The sequence below is a fragment of the Anabrus simplex genome, chromosome 1 (assembly GCF_040414725.1).
Source record: "Anabrus simplex isolate iqAnaSimp1 chromosome 1, ASM4041472v1, whole genome shotgun sequence".
In the NCBI taxonomy this organism is placed as follows: Eukaryota; Metazoa; Arthropoda; class Insecta; order Orthoptera; family Tettigoniidae; genus Anabrus; species Anabrus simplex.
Window position 1 is genome coordinate 640628507 of NC_090265.1, and position 15633 is coordinate 640644139.

Sequence of the window (15633 nt, forward strand, 5' to 3'; positions counted from 1 at the left end):
ATTAGATATTTTTCACCAATAGAGCATGTCACCTGCATACACCCTAGTGGTGTCAGTGGGTAGGGTCTGACACATCCCACTCTGATGAGGTCTAGTGTCAGACCTAAGACGAAACACTGGTTAATAGAGCAAACGCCTGAAAAGCCTTATATCTGATAATACCGGACAATTCTGGATATTATTCGGACTGCTTCTAGTGCCTTAATGGCCGCTTGGATGTCCGTAAAAATGTTCTTATTCCTATAGTTCATTTTCAGATTTTCTCCAAGACATGTTGTGATAACTATCACTTAAGCTTGAAAGACTGTAGTGTGTTTGCCCAGGTTCATCGGGATTGATCTCACAGGTCTTCCCCTGTTGATCCCTCCTCCTGTGCCCTTCACAGTCTTTGAGCCATCAGTCCACCACACTATATCTTCTTTTTCAATATTCCATATGTTGATATCCAAGTCTTCTTTTTTTTATTATCTGGGTCTCAGATGGTTTTTCAAAGTTGTACTTTGGTATCATATGAACAGAAGGCATGTGTAGAACTTCCTCTGTTAATACTCTGTTCATTTTACAGTGTCCTAGATTGGGTCTTTGTGCATTCCAGCACTCTGATTGTGCCAATCTATATGAATTAATTCTAGCCTCTCCTTTTATGAAATTGCATAGTGATGGGAGGTCTAGTAAAGTATTCAAGGCTTCTGTTGGCGTAGTTCTCATAGCCCCAATTATGGCTATGCATGCCATTCTCTGTAGGCTATCCAATCTGCTGCTGACTTTTCCTTGACTTACTTTCTGTCACCAGGTGATTGCAGCATAGGCCATCAACGGTCTAATGATCATTGTGTATATATCCACATTACTTGATGGTCTTAGGCCCCCTGTCTTCTCGACGGCTCTTTTACATGCATACAGCAAGTTCCTGGCCCAGATTATTTTCCTTTCTGTGTGTGGATTCCAGGTTAGATTTTTATCTAACTCTACACCTAGGTGCAGTACCTGTACTTCCATATATATATCTTGTCGAAATAGCTTCAATGATCTCTTTCCCTCCAATTTTCTCCTTCTTGTGAAGGGGAACAGAGTTATCTCGTTCGGGTTGACTGATAATTGTTCTTCCCGACACCAGTTCTTCACAAGGTTGAGTGATCTTTGCATGAGGTCCTGGATAACATTCATTACCTTACCTCATATCACAATCACTAAGTCATCCATGTATTCTTGTGTATAGAAACCCTGTTCATTGAGCATAGCTATGATTTTGTTCACCACGAGGTTCCACAGCAGAGGCAAAAGAAGTCCTCCCTGAGCACAGCCTCGGGTAGTCCTAACCGTCAGCGCTTCTTCAAACAGGGTTGCTTTTATCTTCCTTCCGTCTAACATGGATTTAATCCATTTGACAACGGTTTTACTCACCTTGCTTTTTTTCCAATGCTTTGATTATAGAGTCATAGGTTGTATTGCTGAAGGCTCCTTCTATATCTAGAAATGGCCCCAGTGCAATTTCTTTATATTCTAGGCTTTCCTCTAGTTTACAAACCAACTGGTGGAGTGCTACTTTAGTGGATCTGCCAGGTCTATATAGTAACTGATTTTCATGTAACGTTGAGTTCAGTTGCACCATTCTTCTTATATATTTATCCAGAATTTTCTCCATTGCTTTCAGCATGAAGGAGCATGATGGTCTGTATGCTTTGGTTTGGGCATAGTTTGCCCTTCCAGGTTTAGGTATGAATACTGCTTCAGCTTCAGATCATGATTTTGGCACATACCCTAAAGCTAGACTAGCTCTAAAGAGGTCTGTCAGGGCATTGACGAGTATCTCCCATCCTTCCTGTAGGAGTATTGGAAGTATCTCATCTGGCCCTGGAGCCTTTATAGGGTGAAACATGTCGATTGCCCATTTTACATGGTTGTGTTTTATTATTCTGTTGGCACAGTTCCAGTCTGCTCTTCAAGCTCCGATCTCTGTTCCAACCGTGTTTTCTTCTGTCATCTCCTCAGCCTTAGGAAAGTGACATGCCATTAGCATCTCCAGCGTGTCCTTCCCTGCTTGAGTAAACGACCCATCTGGTTTCTCCAGTGTCCCCACCTGATTTATATGGGTTGCTTTAAGAACCTTCTGGAGCCTTGCTGTTACAGTGTGTGATTCCACTTTCTCACAGAACAGTCTCCAAGATTTTTGTTTTTCTTTTTGTATGTCTGGGTTATACTCGGTGAGTTTTCTATGATACACTGTATGTCCCGTATACCATTTCTAGATGATATTCTATACAACATCCAAACACCTTTTTTTCATTTTGGCTAGTTTTTTGTTCCACCACCTTATTTTTTTGGTGTTTTCCTTTTCTTTGAGAGGACAGTTGTCATGGAATTAGTCTATAATGGCCTCTTCTAATAGTTCCACTGCCTCATGCAATTCTTTCTGTCCTCTCACGTTAGTTGGAATTTTTTGTACAGCCTTCGCTAGAACTTCTCTGTATCTATCCCAGTTCTTTTTGGGTCTCTGTACATCTCATTCCCACATAGTCTCGCATCTATTGCAAATTGGATGTGCCAGTGGTCTGCCAATGATGGTTCCTCCAGCACATTCCAGTCTTTAATAAAGTTTGCAATATGCGTAGTGCTTAGTGTAATGTTTATTACCTCACTACGTCTGGCTCCTTGGCTAAATGGTTAGCGTGCTGGCCTTTGGTCACAGGGGCCCTGGGTTTGATTCCTGGCAGGGTTGGGAATTTTAACCTTAATTGGTTAATTCCACTGGCACAGGGGCTGGGTGTATGTGTCGTCTTCATCATCATTTCATCCTCATCATGACGTGCAGGTCGCCTACGGGCTTCAACTCAAAAGACCTGCATGTGGCAAGCCGAACTTGTCCTCAGACACTCCTGCCACTAAAAGCCATATGCCATTTCATTTTTTTTTTACCTCCCTACGATTTTTATTTATAAATGTAGGCTTATTTCCTAGGTTTAGTATCATCAAATCAGTTCCAATAATAAATTCTAGTAAATACTCACCTCTTGCATTGCAGTTCGTGCTCCCCCATGCCGTTTGGTGTGAATTTGCATCTGCTCCACATAGTCTCGCATCTATTGCAAATTGGATGTGCCAGTGGTCTGCCAATGATGGTTCCTCCAGCACATTCCAGTCTTTAATAAAGTTTGCAATATGCGTAGTGCTTAGTGTAATGTTTATTACCTCACTACGTCTGGCTCCTTGGCTAAATGGTTAGCGTGCTGGCCTTTGGTCACAGGGGCCCTGGGTTTGATTCCTGGCAGGGTTGGGAATTTTAACCTTAATTGGTTAATTCCACTGGCACAGGGGCTGGGTGTATGTGTCGTCTTCATCATCATTTCATCCTCATCATGACGTGCAGGTCGCCTACGGGCTTCAACTCAAAAGACCTGCATGTGGCAAGCCGAACTTGTCCTCAGACACTCCTGCCACTAAAAGCCATATGCCATTTCATTTTTTTTTTTACCTCCCTACGATTTTTATTTATAAATGTAGGCTTATTTCCTAGGTTTAGTATCATCAAATCAGTTCCAATAATAAATTCTAGTAAATACTCACCTCTTGCATTGCAGTTCGTGCTCCCCCATGCCGTTTGGTGTGAATTTGCATCTGCTCCAAGGACTAGGTGTTTGCCTTTCCTCTTTGCGGTGCAAATTAGTTTCTCAACTTCTTCTTTTGTGGGGGGCAGATTAGTTGAGTCATATGGGAGGTATGCAGTGCCTATGGTTATTTCTCTGGGACCTTCCCAATTTCCAAGTTTTATCTTGGCTGCCACTAAGTTCTTTGAACAATGTTCCTGCAACAGAAGGCATTTTAGTTCTCTGCTCACAAGTAAACATGTTCTAGGCATATTCGATGTAGTATCATACATTAGCTTACCTCCAGATTCCGCCAGTCCTGCTACTCTGCCCTTAACTACTCATGGCTCTTGTATAAGAGCCACATCGATAGCCTCAGACTTGAACTTCCTGACAAAATTGGCCACAGCTGATTTTTATATTGTAGGTTGGCTTGTAGAACTTTCAGTACCATCCTTGCCAATGCTAGGTTTTGTTTTTCCCTTAATTACTTGAAATTTGATCTGCCCAAGTCTGAGCTTGGCCTTAAGGCCTCTCTTCTTGAGCTCCTCAAAATCTCTTTCATTAAGGGCCAAAACAATTGTCCTTCCTGTGTCATCAGTAGTTGTTGCATTCAGTACTGTCCACTCTTTCATTGGAAGTTTGGTGTCATGCTGATGTATCCTGACAAGCACATCATCAACCTTCATCTTGTCAAATGGAGGAGGAAAGTTGGTGATGACCTTTGTAGTATTCAGCACCTTCTTGGCTTCTGCCACCTCCAAATTCTCCCCTTTCCAAGGGTTGCAATTGGCCACTGTCTGTTCCAGCCAGCTTTTAGTTTCTGGATTTGCACAGATCAGTACCATTGCTCCACTTTACAGCCTTGGAGACTCAAGGAAGCCTGGAAGGCATCTGTCTTACAGTGGGTTTCATTTGCGCTATCAGAGCAGATGAAAGTTCCTTCACATCTTCCTCCTTCAGTTTCCCATCTAGAAAGGTTTTAGGTATTATTGCTACCTTGATTGAAGTTAGTCTTTCCGAAAAGGACATGACCGTCTATTTTTCTGTTTCTTGGTGGGCGGTTTTGTAGCCGAACTTGGTGGCGTACTATCCCCTGAGCTTGGCCTTTTGGGGGTTGTCGGAGGGATAGCCTCTTGCCGATCCCTGTTCCTTGGCTTCTTCTCCATCCAAGTTCCAACCGCTATTTTGGCTTCCTTCCTTGCTCTCTTCCTTTCCTTGTAATATGCACTGTTGCGAGGTGGTCTGTCGATATGAAATCTGTTAATTTTCGATGCAGAAATCTTCAGTTCTGTCTCTACGGATGTTCCTGGTTTGCTTGTGGTAGCAGTCTATTCTGCTGGAGCTTCTCTTGCCATTTCTTGTTTTGAGTCGACGACAGCATGTCCAATTGGGACTTCTGTCTCCATTTTTTTCATCTTAGGCTTGCTCCCGGATCTGCTCTACTGGAGCTTCCATGGCTTCCCTTTATATCAAAGTTTTTGAAATTGGTTCTTTATAAGCATCCATATTTAATCAATCATAAGGTTTTTGACCCTTCTAGGGTCCTGAGTGTCGTTCTCGCCATCCGTGGTGAGACGTACAGCCAAACATTGTCCACCTGCAACTCAGGCTCTCCGTAGCAGAGACCATGTCCCTCAGTCATCCATCCAGCGGTCCGCCCCTGGCTCGAACCTAGCCACGTTTGTTTCCCCTTCAGTAGGCCTACTCACGTGGTCTCCACTTGGCATTTTCATGACTGAGTTCACAGCCATGACTTTCTCCATAGGTTGAGATCGCCCCTTTCCCAACCCGTGGCTCGTTCAGGCTGCGTAGAGCAAAGTGATGTATTGGTTCCAGCACCACGCAGTGATCCTTCACCTCAATCACCAGCCCCACTTCACCTGAACCACCGGATCACCCTTGTGGAAGAACCATGCATGCCTCTCTAGCATGTGTGGGCGAGGCCTCCACTTCCAAGCCTTGTCTTGGGCTAGTAACAATCACATTGCCTCAAGACATTTTTCTGGCAATACCTGCTTTTGGTCCGCGAGTGGGTATTTTATTTCCCTCAGACCCTCCAGACAAGTCAGGAGGGCCCCCCTATCTGCCACCTGGGATGCACCCGATAAGAGAACAGGTAAGAAAACCCCCCACGGGAGCTGATCGACTAAGTGGTATGTTATGATAAATGTAAGAAATTTATCTTCCAATAAGTTTTAATGAGGATTTAACTCTAACTTGAACTTATTCAGTTGTATTGAATAGGTGGAAGAGAAATAAATTTCTTAACATTTATCATATAGATTACTTTCAATACAGATTCGCATTGATTTTCATTACTTGTAAAATAAATGGCATGTTCCGAGCTGACAGTGGAGAGATGACGTGAAATGACATTAGTTGATGAATAAGTTTGAGTGGTGTCTTTAAAAGTAGGAAAGATCACAATATGAAGATAAAGCTGGAATTCAAGAGGACAAATTGGGGCAAATATTTGTTTATAGGAAGGGGAGTTAGGGATTGGAATAACTTACCAAGGGAGATGTTCAATAAATTTCCAATTTCTTTGCAACTATCGTCCACCTGGGTGACTGGCCTAAATGCAGTTCAGTATTGATTGATTGATTGATTGATTGATTGATTGATTGATTGATTGATTGATTGATTGATTGATTGATTGATTGATAAGCTGCTTGCATTTTAATATATTCTGTTGATAGTGAGCTTAGGTCACTATCTTGTGTGTGTAAAAGCAGTATATGACAGTAAAAAATGCTCTGCACTGATCAATGAAATCTACAACCACTGAAGAAACCCTTAACAAAGTAATACACAACTGACAACATAATAAATTCATGTGCAAAGAACTTGACTATCTAATTAATTTAACTTCCATTGAAATTTAACATTGTCAACACAGATTAAAAATTACATTCTAATTCATTTAATTTTCAGTAAGAATGCAACCTGATGATTTAAGGATTTTTCTATTTTCAGAAATTTGCCAACTTTGAGTAGTAATGATCCCACAATATTGAGCACAATGTATATAACTTATTACAGAATTTTGTCTAATTAAGATTTATAAATATGCAAGTACGGTTTATAAGTGTGTAATTTCTATTTCCAGGATGAGTTACCGAGTGAAGATCAAGTTTACACCATGATTTGCTGTGCTAGGAAAGTTGCCACATTCTATGATCACTTCGATTTGAGTGGGTGGCATGTGTGGGGTGATTTCTTTCCTGTTATTCAACAAGTGACAGAGGGAAATACTTTGATTCCTGAAGAGGTAAGATAATCTGCTTCACTAATGTTGGAGTTATGTTCTGATCAGTGAATCCTGGGGGGAAAAAAGTAAACTTGTGTCCTCATCCTGAGGTGGTGCAGCTCTTTTCAGGCACACTCCCCATGGAGGTAAGCTGCATGTACTATTTTAACCACATACCAGCCCTCCTGCCATTCTTAAATTTCTGGCAGTACCGGGAATCAAACCTAAACCCCCAAGGACAGCAGCTAATAGTGCTAATTGTTACACTACGGAAGCGAACAGTGAATCCTGGAGGAAACAGTACACTGCAAAAATGTTGTAGGGATGTTTTATTGGCATTATACAGGGAAAGGCAGGGAGTAGTTACAGGTCGACTGGGGTAATGCTTGCTGTGTTCATTAGTAGCAGGGATAGAATGCACAGTCAGGCAGTGTGGTAAACATGGTTGGTGGTAAGTGAATAGAGTGAATGTTAGTTTACAAGTGGAGATCCTGTTGAGCGTACGTTGGTAGTGTTGCATTCTTGCACTTGTTGTTGAACGATAGTTGTGTTAGCTATCAGTGCAGCTCATCATTAGAACAGGTGTTCAGTGAGGGAATAATTAGTCGTGGACTTCCTGTTCATACATATTTTTCTCCTGTTAGCTTTCTTACCTGAGCATTTATTGGCGTTATGTATACCTTAAGATTACAGGTAGATTCTTATTTAGTCTTAAAATTGAGTTCTTTGGAAGTGTCTTTCATTTTTATGTGTAATTTAGCTCATTCAACTTTTAGCAAACACTCTTTTTCAGAAATTCTTGTATACATGTTTCAAGGTAACATGAAGTGACATTGTCAGTTCCAGGAATCTTCAGACATTTTAGAGAAATTACTCTCTCATTCTTGAGGAGGAGACGTTTGTCATTGATTTGCGAGAGGCACCTAAAACACAATACATTTCTCCCTCAATGGGTTCGTAAGGAGTAGGAGGCTCTGTACATTTTAATGAAAAATGTAGCTCAATATTAAACAATTGCCACTGCGTATATTATATTTATTTCTATTTATTGATCAAATAAAGGAAGCTTCAGGACATAAAAAAACAATTTGCCAATGCATAAGGTTTACAAAAGTAGACACTATTAAATTCACTTTAAAAAAAATGAATTGTTCGTCCTCCCGCCAGAGAGACAGTAGAGACATCTGAAGATTAAAAGTCCAACTTCTTCTAATACACAGCTTCAGGTTGATAACACAGATGGCCTTCTAAAAGGCACTCAGTTCAAATGCGCGGAGAAGATGGACCTCCGGTACTTATCCGATTCTGTAATAGAGTAAGGAGGTATCTGTTGAAAATGCACCTTTAAAATATGAAGTAAAGCAATTTGCAGTCTCTTTACTATTATTCAAAATAGCTCTGTTGAACGTCATTGAATTGAATAAAGTTCTAGAAAACTTAGTGCAAATACTTGATTTGGATTTTAAACATAGGATTTATATGTCTTACTATAATTAAAGCTTTAGTTTCCTTTCTATAATCCTTGTATTTCTTTCAAATATATTCAGAAAATTTTGAGCATTTTCTACAATACAGCCTTAGTTTTATTAAGGAAATAATTTCCTTTGTAAACCAACATGGGTACGTTGTTTTCTTGAAACATTTTCGTTTATGCACAGATCTCTCCATTACTGAATAGGTATCATATAAAAACAAACCAATGCCTCATTTGATTCTTGAAACTTTCTAATTCATTCCAATCTTCACCACATAACAGATAGTAAAGTTCATGAAAGTTAGCCTTACGAAAATTATAACTATGAACTTCTGAAGGTTTATTTAATTTTGCCATTTGTTTCATGTGCAATTCAACCAGAGAAAGGATGATAAGGATCTTCTGGTACAAGAGATTCTGATTGTCTTTCCAATTTCACACTATCATTTAAATTGGTCAAAATTAAATCCAATATTACATTGTGAGAATTCTGAATGTTATTTATTTATGTCATTCCATATAACTATAAGAAATGTGAAAGGGCTCTATACTTAGGTCCTCCTTGCAAGAGACTATGGTGTATCCACAAAGACGCACACACAAAATGCTGTCAGTTGTGTACATTGTTTTATTTACAAATTATTTATACATTACACACACATCAGTAAACTACCATTTTGAACACTCAACTGTTACAACTATGATGATGATGATGATGATGATGATGATGATGATGATGATGATGATGATGAGACTGTGACACTTGCATGTTAACCAACTACCAATACAACAAATTCACATACTCGATTAAAGACTTGCACTCACAAAACTCTTGTTAAACAACTCAACTCCCAAGACTGCCTTTTTATATACATTGCCTAGCCAGGCTTCTAGAAGAATATGGCACATGTTTTCTCGTAACTTAGAGAGTCTCCAATAACCTATTTACAATGGACGGAATTTTCTGCAATTCCCTAGCACTAAAGATACGTTTTTCTGTAATATTACCGTGTGTTGTACAATATTGCATTGGATTTGTACATCATATATACAGGTAATAATAAATTACATACTATTAATTATGTGTTCTTAAATTAAATAAACTCATATTAATATACAAACAGCAGATGTTCCATTACATAACCTCACAAATAATACGATCATGATTTATACCAAATAAGGTCCGGATATAACTACATAAATAATAATAATAATAATAATAATAATAGTAGATGTAAACAACTTCATAGCCACACCTCACAAGTCATACTAATAATAATAATAATAATCATCATCATCATCATAATTCTTTCCTGAAATTAAAGGAAGATTAAATTCTCCTAGTACTTCATATTATTGTGTTACCTCATTGTAAATACTTAGTTTCATTGAATATTTCATCGAGAATTATTGTAGAGCTAGAATTGGAATTAGGTGAAAAATAGGTTACAAATATGTAATATTTTGTTTGGATTAACCTGATTTCAATACAAATTGTTGAGAGATAGTCTATTCCAATGCAATGCTGACTGCTGAAATTTCCTTAAAAACTGCTAGTAAAACACCACCCCCTCTTCTATCTTCCGATCTTGTCAAAATATATCATATTTTTTACTAATTATTTCATTATCATACACCCCTGGGTGGAGCCAGGTTTCAGCTAATACTCATCATCATCATCATCATCATCATCATCATCATCATCATCATCATCACCACCACCACCACCATCATCGTCATCATCATCATCATCATCATCATCATTTCCCTTTATCCAGCTGTAGCCAGTTAGGGGCAAATATGGTTCTTCTCTACTTTCCACCACTCCTCCTCCAACACTGTGTCCCAGTCCACGTTTCTTTCTCTAATATTGGGTTGGATTGTGTCCTTCCATCTCAGTCGTGGTCATCCGCAGCCTCTTCTTCCTTGCATTTGCATTTCCATCACCTTTTTTGGCATTCATTCATCACTCAATCGCTTTATGTGGCCAGACCATCTTAATCGGCTCTTCTCTATCCTATCATTCATTTTTTCCACTCCAATTTCTTCCTGGATTTTCTCATTTCTTATTTTGTCTCTTCTGCACTTCTGTATCATACTCCTCAAGAACATTTCGGCTGCCTGTATTAAACTCTCATCCTTCTTTGTCATTGTCCAAGCTTCTGCTTCGTAAGTTGTTATGGGTATGTAATACATCTTGTACATAGAGTCCTTTGCTTCCATTGGGACATCTTTGTCCCATAACGTGTTTCTTACACTATGATAGAAACAGCTTCCAGCTTGAATCCTCTTGCTAATTTCAGCATTCAGTTGAGCAATCTTCATTAATTCACTCCCCACACTATCTTCAAATATTGTTCCACATTCTGAACGTACTGCTACAATCAACAATCTTCCTAATTCCCTTTTCTTAGAACCATGTTCTCCAGAAAAGGTGTCTGCAATTATCAGTTCTCTCAAACATGCTCGCCCAAGTTGCTAGTGATGGTATTTCCAGTAAACTTCTCAAAATCTGTAATCGAGTATCTCTGTCCAATATCTGAATTTATCAACTGCTCTTTGGTGAAAGGCATTGTCCCTAATTCATTAAAGATCTCTAGAGTGGTTCCTGTTCCCAAACAGAATGATAGATTTGACCCAGGAAACTACCGACCCATCTCACTACCACCTGTTGTCAAAAGTTAGGCTTATTAGTTACCTCGAAAAATGCTGTTATTTTTCCAGACTTCAATATGGCTACAGAGAAAAGGCTGGGGTGAATCCTGCCTTAATGGACATTATAAATGAGCTTCAAAATTGTATTGATAAAGGTTACAAGACTGCTGGGTTGTTTATTGATTTAAAAAGGCTTTTGATACTGTTAGCCATGAACTTATGAAATACCATCTTCACTTCACTTGGCTTGTGTGCTTCTTTGCAAACATCACGTAGGGACTACTTTGGCCGCTGTGGCGCTAGAAGCGTGGACGAGACCCGCGCTGAAGGCACGTTAGGAACAAGAAAGAGTGAGTAAACAATGTGTTGAGTGTCGTTTCTTTATGTAGTTTACTGAGATTGTGCTGAGTTGTGATATTAGTGGAAGTACAGACTATTTATTTCATCATAAGAAGGTATGTAATGGTAGTAATTTATTAAAAGAAGTAATTACAAGGCATGCTTAAATCTTGCGCACTGTTCGAGTCTCTCTTACTCTTTTAATTTAATTTCTTACTTCACTGAAGGCTATCGTAACATATTTGCTTACGATTTTGCCATAGCCTACATTAACTTGGCATATTAATGTCCTATTGCAGGTTTCTATCTATCAATAGCAATGGTGTATTGCTGCGTGCCTTGCTGCACAAGCCGGAGTAGTAAAGTGAAAGGAGTATCATTTCACAAATTTCTCAACCGAACTGACCTCAGAGAACAATGGCTTAAAGCTATATCAAGAGCAGACTTCAGGCCCAATTTAAATTCTAGATCTTATGTGGTATGTAGCCTTCATTTTCGTGAGTCTATCGACCTGGATTGAAAGTTAAGAAAATACAGGATGCTGCTGTTCCCTCTGTTTTCTCTTCTTATCCATCTTACAAAGTCCAACAGATCAAAGCAGAACGTAGACCTATCATAAAACATTGCCAAAGGTAAGAAACGAAAATATGAATCAACTGAACCAAGCTGTGACGAAAGTAATACTTCAGGTGTTTCCCTGCATGAGTGTCCCGCAAATCATGACTTTCATCATTCTGTTGATGTCCAGTGCGACATTTCAGATGAGAAGCTACTCAAAATAGAAACAAATAAATTGCGATGAAAACTGTAGAGAGCGCGGGCTAAACTTTCACGTCTTGAAAACGAACTGAATAAAACTAATCAGGAGTTGGAGATTTATAACAATAATTATCATAAAGCCTTGTCACGAATAATTAAAACAGGCGAGCATAATCCCTCAAATGCCAAGTCTTCATTCCTTCTTGAGCAAATAGCGAATTTTGAGAAATGCTCTCAGAGATGGACAGAATCCACGGTAAAACACAGTATAGTTTGGGAATGCATATCGCCCAAAGGTTATAGGTATGCTAGGAAAAATATACTAAAGTTGCCTTCCAAGAGCACATTGTCCAGGTATTTGAGTGATACTTCATGCGACACAGGAGTTACGAACCTTGTGAAAGAGAGATTAACCTTAGAATCTGAACGTTTGAATGAGGCTGAAAGAGTATGTTCCTTGATAGTGGATGAAACGGCAATAAAACAACGATTGCAATATGACAAAAAGCTAGATACTTTCTTTGGTCATAAAATCACATCTGTTTCAGATAATACTATATCTGAAATTAAGAACGTCAAGAATGTAAGGGAATCTGAAATTCTCGCCAATAATTTGCTTTGTTTTATGATAGCGGGGTTATGCACTAAGTACAGACTTCCAGCCACGTACTTCTTTACCAAACAAATCTCAGGCAAGGAACTGTATAATTTGACACTGTCTGTTATCAGAGAGATTGAGACTTGTGTATTTCTTGTAATACGTCTAGTTTCTGATAATCATAAGACCAATGTTAATATGATGAGACGACTTTCCAATAGCAAGATTTTGAAGCCACAAATTGCTCACCCAAATGACCCGAACCGACCCTTATTTCTTGCATTTGACCAATGTCACATGTTAAAGAACGTAAGAAACACATTTTTAGAGAAGACCATGTTTGACGGAGAAGACACAATAAGTGGCTCTCACTTGAAGAATTTATATGAAGTGCAAGCAAGTCAAGCGGTAAAACCTGTTCGCTTTCTGACTCGAAAACATGTAACACAGATGATGACAGGCTTCACTGGCTGGAGAGTGAGTTTCTGGTATATCTTGAGGATGTGAAGGAAGCGTGCCATGAGCAAGGAGCGAGTTTTCTCAGCAATGAAACTTACGAGGCTATTCGGCTAACTACGTGTTCTACAGTTCTCTGTTTCCGATACTTATTGTCGTCTGGCTTTCATTTTGTACTAACTAGAGTATTTAACAGCGATTCCCTAGAAATATTCTTTAGCATTTTGAGAAGAACTTCAGGCAAAAATGACATGCTGGATTCAAGGGCTGTAGTACTTGTCCTCAACAAAATTTTGAAGATAGGAATTCCTTTGAAACGGCAAAATCAACATACTCATGAGATGAATGTTATTAGCTGTGTCAAGTCATCTCAATCAGTCCCATCGGAAGTGATCCCTAACATTCCAGGAACAGTGACAGAAATCCTACAAAATCTTCACAAGCCGCATTGTACGTAGACTCACTTTTATAAAATTTATTTACTGTTGGTTATTATCATAGGTTATAAACTTCATGGTTCTGATCCATATTGAATTGCAAGTACAATGTAATTATTAAATTAATGTAGTAATGGTCCACCTTTCAATACTATAATATGTAATATTCTAAATTACATTAATTAGGGACTAGTTTCGGCCTGGGCTGGCCATCTTCAGCCTTAATGTAAAACATCTAATAACTAAACAAATGTACATGCACACAATTGACATAAAAACAAATGAAAACAAATATATACAAAGTGCCATTAAAAACTGGGATGGAATATGAATAAATTTGAAAATGAACTAGGTTCTAACATCTTGAGTATGTTCATCATTGAGAATAATTTCAAGTATTAATTATTAATTTATATACACAGAACTGTTAGTTCTAATACTGCTGATCATTTCAATAGGAACTGGTAAATGTTGATCCTGTAGTTTGTCATCAAATCTATATGTGTGGTGTTAGCTATATGTAATCCATTGGACACTGCTGTAAATAACCACTAGCTGACAGGGAACTATTAGATGTTGTTTCATCTTCAATCAAAATAATAAATGAGATGCTCTCATGGTGCTTGTTAAATCTTGCTGAAATGTTGTTGGACATTGTCAGGACAGCACATGAAGATGTGGTTAACACAGATACATTGTGTCTGGTATAAAATATTTGCGATTCATTGCAGTGCCCATGAAGTTAACCTGATAAATTAGATAAAATTAAATTAATGAATTGAATGAGAGAATGTGTTAGTTAGATGGCATAGGTTATATGAGACGTACCTCTCAATACAGCATGAGGTGTATGGTCCATTGTTGAGTGTGCTTCAGACTAACTGTTGTGAAATTCAAATGAAAAGGAAGGAGGGGGGAGGGGAAGGTCAGAAGGAGAGGGGGTTGGGGAAGGGGGAGGGGGAGGGGGGTTAAGGTGGGGCTGAAGGATGTAGGAAAAAGGATGGTTGTTGAGGAAATGTGCTGTGAATATTATAAAAAACTGAATTATGACTTGTTGGTTTGACATTGCTGAAAATGGGAATTAGCAGGTCAAAAAGGATATTTGGTTTTTCTGAAATTTCATTAAGATTATGATTTGGGTTGAAATATTGATCTAAATGTATGAAGCAGCTTTCGGTAATGTTAAGGAGGGGTCTTTTACTGATGATTTTGAGAATTTCCATATCTTGTTTTATGTCTGTGAATTTGTGCTTATAGTCATGCATATGCTGTCCTACAGCTGAAAATTTATTGTATTTCAGGGCGTTGACGTGTTCTGAGTACCTTATCTTAAAATTTCTCCCGGTCTGTCCGACGTAAGAAGAGTTACAGCTGTTGCAAGTGATCCTGTATACTCCTGATTTTGAATAACTATTGAACTTGTTTATGGATGTGGCATTATGTAAGATTTGTGCATTCCTGTTCTTTGTTTTGAAAGCTACTTTTACATCGTGTTTTTTAAAGATGTTGGTGACTTGGTAGTTTTGTTTGGTGAAGGTAAAGATAGAAAGAGAGGAGTTGTTTTTCTTATCTTTTTTCAAGGTGGTAGAAGGGCGGTATTTATATTTATTGATTATTTTTTCTATAAAGAACCTGCTGTATCCATTCGATTTAGCTATATGACGAACAGTGTTCAACTCATTTTTGAGGTCTCTTTTAGACATTGGAACATTGAAAGCTCGGTATACCATGCTGTTGTATACTGCTCATTTGTGAATTTGGGGGTGTGAAGAATCTTGATGGATTGTGGTGACTGTTTGGGTGGGTTTTCTGAAAATCTTATATCTTAAGTAACTTGGGTGTCTGGTAATAGTTAGGTCTAGAAAATTTATTTTTTGTTCAATTTCGGATTCAAGTGTGAATTTTATATGTGGGTCAATGTTATTTAGATTAATGAGAGTGGTAGCTGCATTTGTAATGCTCTCATCCATAATTACTATGGTGTCGTCTACGAATCTTGCCCAGAAAAGGATGTTGTTAAAGTTATTATTACAATCAATTTTGGTGTGTTCTAAAAATCCAGGTAGATCTCAGCTAAG

The 15633-nt window shown here is 38.6% G+C and overlaps 1 protein-coding gene across 1 annotated transcript in view; it reads left to right on the top strand.

Annotated features, from left to right (window-relative positions):
* Window positions 1–15633, top strand: part of LOC136871597 (cohesin subunit SA-1) — a 283758-nt gene that overhangs the window by 97249 nt on the left and 170876 nt on the right. The window contains exon 9 of the mRNA XM_067145050.2: window positions 6697–6858. Within this exon, the coding sequence (XP_067001151.2) occupies window positions 6697–6858 (162 nt within the window). The remainder of the gene's footprint in view (window positions 1–6696; window positions 6859–15633) is intronic.